The following is a 7,509-nucleotide window of genomic DNA, read 5'->3' as shown; positions in this document are numbered from 1 at the left end:
GTCACAGTATGTCGTAGTTGTTATAATGGATACTTCAGAGTACCATTCGGAACTGTTCTTAGAAGAGATACAGCTGCAGTCTGAATAATTGTTCTTTAGTTTATAGAGTTGTAGCCATTTCAACGTGGGGACTCCGTCCCAGTGTTCTCTGACTCTAGTTTAAATTGGCAACCATTTTAACATGTAGCGACAGCTTCATATTTTTTGGTCTTCTTAACCATTTGAGATGTTCGGCTTCTTGCGGGTCTCTTTGGCGCCGAGTAGTACTTCTTCTCTGTTGAACCTTTCAGAGTTCCAGCCATTTCAACGTGGAACTCCCTGTCCCGGCCTTATCTTGACTAAATGTACATTTTTTTTCACGAGTCCTTTTATTCTGGAGTAGAAAAGGGTGGTTCCATGACGCCTGACGTAAAGGCTGGCTCACTGGGGCGTGGCCACTGACTAGTTAAACGTGATATGAAAGTCCATACTCTAATTTAGAAGGTTAAAATCACATTTAATCTTTTCACGAATAGTTTCATATGTGATCGCACAGGATTCACAACATTTAGTTGCTAACCCCATAATTGAGAAGTGGACACAACCAAAGACACAGTAATGTGTGTTTCCTGTCCTTCATGAAACAAACTCGACATGACTGTCCCGGAAGTGTCCATGGAACATTCCCACATTCTCAAAAATACAAATATTGTTTAATTCTCCAATTTTGAGGATTAGGAGTTTTGGGAAGAAAAATGTCTTTGTTCTCCACGGCATCTCTCCCTCCAAACTCCATGACAGCAAAGAGAGAGTTTCTAGCAGGATTTTATAACCATTGTAAAAACCTGGGGTGGGAGAGAGAGTGATAGGGGGGGTATGATATACACCCTAAAAGGCCACGTCGTTAAACTGTAAAAGGTAAATGTCGAATGGTTTCAAATCTAGAAATATTGATGATCTCTTTTAATATGATATGGCCCATCGTCTAAGACCTCTTCTGAGAAATCCTAAAATATGATGAAGCCAGACTGAGACCATCTTGCCGTAAAGCACGTTGTTTTAATTGATGCTCTAAGGAAGTGAATACACGAGAGAAAGAGTGAGAACCAATCAGACACAAGGTCACAAAGGTCCTAGGTTACAATCTAATCATCATACTGTTCCATCTAGTGACTGTAGTCGTAGCTGTAGGTGTAGTAGAAGGTGCCTTTCTTCAGGTGGCAGGTCTCAGTGTGTGTTCCTGGGCGGATGGTGGTGGTGCAGGTTCCCAGGCGGTGATCTGGTCCGACGTTATTATCCCACACCTAATAATAATAATCATCATAATAACAATAATAGAAAAAAGAATCATGATAATCTTCTTCCTCCTCCTCATCATCATCATCTTCAACATCATAATAATAATTGATGGGATTTACATAGTGCTTTTCCAGTGCTCAAAACGCTTTGCATAGTAAGGTGGGAAACTCACCTCCAGCTTCAGGACAGACTTGTGGATGATGTCTACGAAGTTGAACTCACCGGGCCAGGTGGGGTTGGCCTGGTTCTTCAGAATGCTGCTCATGCCACCGAAGGCTGGGCCATACCACACCTAAGGAAGATAATGTTGTCAGTAGATTTTATGAAACATTTTTATTTTATTTATTATTGTGCTTTTAATACTAAATTATTTTTTATGTATGTACAGTTGGCTCACTTGAATGAGGAACTTCTATACGTATTTTAACATTTATCAATTAATTCATTCTTTCTTTGTTATAATTTAATTTATTATTAGTTTACCTAACAAATAACAAGCCAATCACTGACATTTTCATGGTCACATGTCACTGTAGGCTACTTGATATCCAAACAAACTGTTTGATTATTGCTGTGTCTCTGTCCTTCTGTGTTATGATGTCTGTCCTGTCTGTAACATCACTGTACTTCTGTTTTATCTCCCCACCTGACAGTTTGTTGTTGTAAATAAGAATGTTTTGTTAACTGACTGTTCAGGTTAAATAAAGAAGAAATAAATGAATCAATTCACCTTGACGTAGGGGTCTGGCTGGGAGAGGAGGTCTACTTTCAGGTTGGAGGCACTAAGGCCCCACACCCTGAATTGGACGTCATCCAGGTCACAGTGTACAAGAGCCAGGGTGCATAGCACCAGCAGTCCCAGGGACAGAGAGAGAGAGGCCATGGTACACTGTCTGAGAGAGAGGAGAGGAGAGGAGGTGACAGGAGGGGAAGACATGAACATGTCCATGTTTAGTGCTTGAAAGTATCACCTCAAACTGCATTCAGAGAGTTGGTAAAAAATAGAGTTGAAAGACGAGGACATATTATCAGTGTTAGGAGATTAGTCAGTTGAGAAAGAGAGAGAGATTGAGCGACAGAGACAGAGACAGACAGACAGAGACATAGACAGACACAGGATCTTTTTCAATTGCAGATAGTGGCTTTTGAGAAGTGTGTTTGATTTACACACTAGTATATCCTGAATGGAGGGAGATGTCACTTGATATAGAAACTGTCAGTCCCATGGTGTTACACATTCTCTCATAGTTGTCCTTCTTCTATCCTGCCCTTGCTGTGAGCCATGTCCTCCCCTCTCTCTCTCTCTCTTTTTGTCCTTGGGCCTGCTGCTGATGTGTGTCCTGGTAAGTCAAGGTGTATGGTCTCAGTGCCAGGAATCTTAAATGTGATTTATGGTCAACACAATCCTGTCTCAGAGATCTACGGACAATTCCTTCAATCTTACGGCTTGATTTCTTCTCTGACATGCACTGTCAACTGTGGGATCTTTACATAGACAGGGGTGTGCCTTTCCAAATAATGTCCAATCAATTGAATTTACCACAGGTGGACTCCAATCAAGTTGTAGAAACATCTCAAGGATGATCAATGGAAACAGAATGCACCTGAGCTGAATTTCGAGTCTCTTAGCAAAGAGTCTGAATACTTATGTAAATGAGGTATTTCTGTTTTAGATTTTTAATACATTTGCTAAAAGAGTAAGGACGTAAAGAAACAAAATGTAAAAAAAAGTCAAGGGGTCTGAATACTTTCTGAATGCACTGTATATAATGATTCATGGTATTACTGAAGAATTACAGATTGTATGCAGTACTGTTTACCATGTCCACCCTTAGCAATGTCCTCTCCCTCACCTAACTGTTGATTCACTGGGCTGGCCTTTTGACATTATCTGGAATAGTATCTGAAATGCTGATTGAACAAATAGTATCAGAATTTGTTGTTACACCTTATAGGCTTCCATACGTCTCGTGGTAATATAAGGTGTGCTCTCATTGGTTAAGTAGTCCTGCATACCACCTGTGGGTCAACATACCACCTGGGGGGGGCTGAGATCTTTTATAAACAGCTAGATGGCACAGTAAGGACCATCAGCAGTTGGGTGACTAGAGAAGACAGACGTACAGCTCAAGAATATCCAGGTAAGACATGATCTGTTGTTCTGGTGCTGTTCTACTACCTCTCTCTCTCTCTCTCTCTCTCTGTGGGCATCCATCTTATCTTTGTTATCTCTGTAGACTGTGGCCGGGATTCAGTCGACTGCAGACAGTGAGTGGCGTTCCTTAAAGCACTTTTAGATTGGCAGAATAGCAGATATAGAAATGAAGTGTCAGTTTGGTTGAGTACACTGGATGACTTCTCAGACAGGTTTGCTGTCAGAACTGAATGTGTAAAACCATTAGTTTCTGTATCAAGTGTCATCTGCCTCCATCCTGGATATGCTTGTTTTTTAATCAAATTCTGCAATTGAATAAGAGCCTGTATTTATGCTGATTCAGGATTGTTCTTGTGCATCTTCAATTTATTTCTCTCTCTCTCCGTCCGTCTGTCCGTCTCTCTCTCTCTCTCTCTCTGTCTGTCTCTCTCACTCTCACTCTCTCTGTCCGTCTCTCTCGCTCTCTCTGTCCGTCTCTCTCACTCTCACTCTCTCTGTCCATCTCTCTCTCGCACTCTCTGTCCGTCTCTCTCGCTCTCTCTGTCCGTCTCTCTCTCTGTCCATCTCTCTCTCTGTCCGTATCTCTCGCTCTCGCTCTCTCTGTCCGTCTCTCTCTCTCTCTGTCCGTCTCTATCTCGCACTCTCTGTCCGTCTCTCTCTCTCTCTGTCCGTCTCTCTCTCTCTCTGTACGTGTCTCTCTCTCTGTCCGTCTCTCTCTCTCTGTCCATTGATCTCTCTCTCTTCTTCCACTGACTAATCTCTTAACACTGATAATATATCCTGAACTTTCAGCTCAATTTTTGACTCCTCTCTGAATACAGTTTGTAGTGTTAGTTTCAAGCTCTTATGACATGTTTATCTTCCCCTTCTGTCCTCTCCTCTCCTCTCTCTCCTCTCCTCTCCTCTCCTCTCCTCTCCTCTCCTCTCCTCTCCTCTCCTCTCCTCTCCTCTCCCTCCTCTCCTCTCCTCTCCTCTCCTCTCCTCTCCTCTCCTCTCCTCTCCTCTCCTCTCCTCTCCTCTCCTCTCCTCTCCTCTCCTCTCTCTCAGTGTACCATGGCCTCTCTCTCTCTGTCCCTGGGACTGCTGGTGCTATGCGCCCTGGCTCTTGTACACTGTGACCTGAATGACGGCCCCATCAGAGTGTATGATATTCGTGCCTCCAACCTGAAAGGACGCTTTTTCTCAAAACCAGACCCCTACGTCAAGGTGAATTGATTAATTTATTTCTTCTTTATTTAACCTGAACAGCCAGTTAACAAAACATTCTTATTTACAACAACAAACTGTCAGGTGGGGAGATAAAACAGAAGTACAGTGATGTTACAGACAGGACAGACATCATAACACAGAAGGACAGAGACACAGCAATAATCAAACAGTTTGTTTGGATATCAAGTAGCCTACAGTGACGTGTGACCATGAAAATGTCAGTGATTGGCTTGTTGCTTGTTAGGTGAAGTAATAGTGAAAGAAAAATGAACAAACAATCAAATGAATTAATTAATTATAATGTACATATACTGGTTCCTCATTCAAGTGAGCAATAATTTACTATTTAATGCACAATAATACTTTAACAAAAAGTTTAATAAAGTCTATTAACAACATTCTCTTCCTCAGGTGTGGTGCGGCTCATCCTTTCATGGCAAGAGCAGCATTCTGAAGAAACAGGAAAACCCCACCTGGCCCGACCAGTTCAACTTCGCAAACATCCTTCCCAACGCTGTCCTGACAGTGGAGGTGAGTTTCCCACCTTACTATGCAAAGCGTTTTGAGCACTGGAAAAGCACTATGTAAATCCCATCAATTATTATTATGATGATGAAGATGATGATGAGGAAGATTTTTTTTTTTTTACTATTATTGTTATTATGATGAGGAGGAAGAAGATTATCATGATTATTTTTACTATTATTGTTATTATGATTAGGTGTGGGATGATGTCATCGGACCAGATCGCCACATGGGAACCTGCACCACCACCATCCGCCCAGGAAGACACACTGAGACCTGCCACCTGAAGAAAGGCACCGTCTACTACACCTACAGCTACGGCTACAGTCACTAGATGGAACAGTATGATGATTAGATTGTAACCTAGGACCTTTGTGACCTTGTGTCTGATTGGTTCTCACTCTTTCTCTCGTGTATTCACTTCCTTAGAGCATCAATTAAAACAACGTGCTTTACGGCAAGATGGTCTCAGTCTGGCTTCATCATATTTTAGGATTTCTCAGAAGAGGTCTTAGACGATGATCTTATGTCAAAGCTTTTTACCAATCGACATTTACCTTTTACAGTGTCACGATGTGGCCCTTTTGGGTGTATCACGCCCCCTAGTGGCAGACTGAAACAATAATTCAGGCCGGGAATTTGACTCCATCCCAGGCCACCCTGTTCATGCAAACCACCAGATCGCTAATTTTGTAGGCTAACCCTATTTGTTGATGCAACGGTTACAAACTAGTTAGAAATTTGGCCACTATGTTCATCTGGGAAGAAAGTTATCCACATGACAAAATACAAACATTTGGGACTGACCAAGTAGCCTATCTGAACACTGAGTTTAAAGTAATGTATGGCTATGGGTGCACCCTCAAACTCACTAGGAATACACCAATCATAGCACATACAAATGTACAAGGTATTGCCCCCGATTACAGTCCTACTGAATCTCATGAATCATAAATGAATTAAAATCAACCTACATGTTTAGGTTTGTGCTCTTCAGTTGTACCTGAAGTTTCCTGCGCTGAGTCTGACTCTGAACTGACCACCATCTCCACGTTCACGTTCTGCAGGAGCACCTGAAGCTCTAGTGTTGCTGCTGCTGCCATCTTCACCTTTACAAAGAAAATACTATCATACATCACTATCATTAGTGTATCAGAAGGCTACATTAATACTGCTCTGGAAAAAATTCAGAGTAGCCTCAATTCTTTCCAGAACTGTATATTAGTGTAGTAACTTGCAATGCTGGTCCTAATGGTGTTTAATGATCTTTGTCATTGCCTGTGCTGTGCTACTGTGTTACGTTCATGGATGCATTATGGTTAGGTTACTGTAGCCTGTTTCTCTGTTCAGTGGAGGAGCACTTTCCCTCGCTTATGTGGCAGGAGTCCTGACCGAATGCTGGAAGTCCATAGTCCAGGTTTATTATGTTTTACTAGTTGAAACATTTTGCCATTAATGTCATTATGACCGCTATGTTGCACTCATTGCTATGATATAATTCCTCATCGAACACATGCAAACTGTTTAACCTACTGGCCGTTGTGTCACTAGGCTACTTAGCCATGCTGGGTGTCGTGTGTGTTTTTGACTGACCTGGTCCCTTACTGGCGAACATGTGGCTTATTTTGCAGCATTTAGCTGTGTCTGTGGCAAGGGCCTTTCTATTTTTAATTCTCTCCTTCTCCGTTCCAACTTTCCTTTTCTGACCGTCCATTTCACAGTGCGACATGTCGAAAATGTTATGTGCAGAGAAGCAGGTAGATGGTTGCTATGTGCGTAGCGGAGAGACCTGATGTCATTTTTGGCACGGGAACACTTCAGCGAGAGAGTGAGAGTCGCGCCTGATGCGTGGCTTCTCTGTCAACTCATTCCTGCTTGCTATATTATCGCTGGTCAAGTTGACTATACACGGCAGGCCAAAACGACCCTCAGGACAACGGGAAATGTCCCGGTGCTCCCAGAGGCCAGTCCACAATTGATGCCCCCCTCCCTCTCTCTCCCTCCCCACGTTTTACAACGGTCATAAATTCCTGCTAGAAACGCTCTTTGCTGCCATGGAGGTTGGAGGGAGAAAGCCTGTGGAGAACAGACATTCTTCTCATAACTCCTAATTCCCAACATTGGAGAAGTTAACATTTATATTTTTGAGAATTTGGGAATGGTCTGTGGATACTTAAAGGACAGTCATGTTGAGTTTGTTTCATTTGGAGATCTCATGAAGGACAAACATTACTCATGAAGGAAATACACATTACTGTGTCTTTGGTTGTGTACATTTATCAATTATTGGGTTTACATCTAAATGTTGTGAAATGTGATAAAATATGAAACTATTTGTGGAA

The 7,509-nt window shown here is 42.2% G+C and overlaps 2 protein-coding genes across 2 annotated transcripts; one reads left to right on the top strand and one right to left on the bottom strand.

Annotated features, from left to right (window-relative positions):
• Nucleotides 1-1,018: 1,018 nt before the first annotated feature.
• LOC121847892 (calcium-dependent lipid-binding protein-like) lies at nucleotides 1,019-2,161 on the bottom strand. Its single transcript, XM_042331153.1, has 3 exons — nucleotides 2,009-2,161; nucleotides 1,451-1,570; nucleotides 1,019-1,283 (listed from the first exon to the last, which is right to left on the bottom strand). The coding sequence occupies exons 1-3, from the start codon at nucleotides 2,159-2,161 to the stop codon at nucleotides 1,146-1,148; spliced, it is 411 nt and encodes a 136-aa protein (XP_042187087.1). The 3' UTR covers nucleotides 1,019-1,145.
• A 1,354-nt stretch (nucleotides 2,162-3,515) lies between these two features.
• LOC121847914 (perforin-1-like) lies at nucleotides 3,516-5,628 on the top strand. The gene is made up of 4 exons (XM_042331287.1): nucleotides 3,516-3,546; nucleotides 4,481-4,639; nucleotides 5,054-5,173; nucleotides 5,364-5,628. Exons 2-4 carry the CDS (start codon nucleotides 4,487-4,489, stop codon nucleotides 5,499-5,501), a joined length of 411 nt encoding a protein of 136 aa, XP_042187221.1. The 5' UTR covers nucleotides 3,516-3,546; nucleotides 4,481-4,486; the 3' UTR covers nucleotides 5,502-5,628.
• Nucleotides 5,629-7,509: the final 1,881 nt, after the last annotated feature.

The sequence above is a fragment of the Oncorhynchus tshawytscha genome, linkage group LG12, assembly GCF_018296145.1.
Source record: "Oncorhynchus tshawytscha isolate Ot180627B linkage group LG12, Otsh_v2.0, whole genome shotgun sequence".
NCBI lineage: Eukaryota > Metazoa > Chordata > Actinopteri > Salmoniformes > Salmonidae > Oncorhynchus > Oncorhynchus tshawytscha.
This window is presented reverse-complemented; position numbering and strand designations above follow the sequence as displayed.

Bases quoted from the DNA above. Each gene is read 5' to 3' on its own strand.
- LOC121847914 (XM_042331287.1), top strand. From the start codon at position 4,487: ATGGCCTCTCTCTCTCTGTCCCTGGGACTGCTGGTGCTATGCGCCCTG. The intron at 4,640-5,053 runs GTGAATTGATTA...TCTCTTCCTCAG, and splicing joins AACCAGACCCCTACGTCAAG to GTGTGGTGCGGCTCATCCTT. The intron at 5,174-5,363 runs GTGAGTTTCCCA...TATTATGATTAG, and splicing joins ACGCTGTCCTGACAGTGGAG to GTGTGGGATGATGTCATCGG.
- LOC121847892 (XM_042331153.1), bottom strand. From the start codon at position 2,161: ATGGCCTCTCTCTCTCTGTCCCTGGGACTGCTGGTGCTATGCACCCTG. The intron at 1,571-2,008 runs GTGAATTGATTC...TATCTTCCTTAG, and splicing joins AGCCAGACCCCTACGTCAAG to GTGTGGTATGGCCCAGCCTT. The intron at 1,284-1,450 runs GTGAGTTTCCCA...TATTATTATTAG, and splicing joins AGTCTGTCCTGAAGCTGGAG to GTGTGGGATAATAACGTCGG.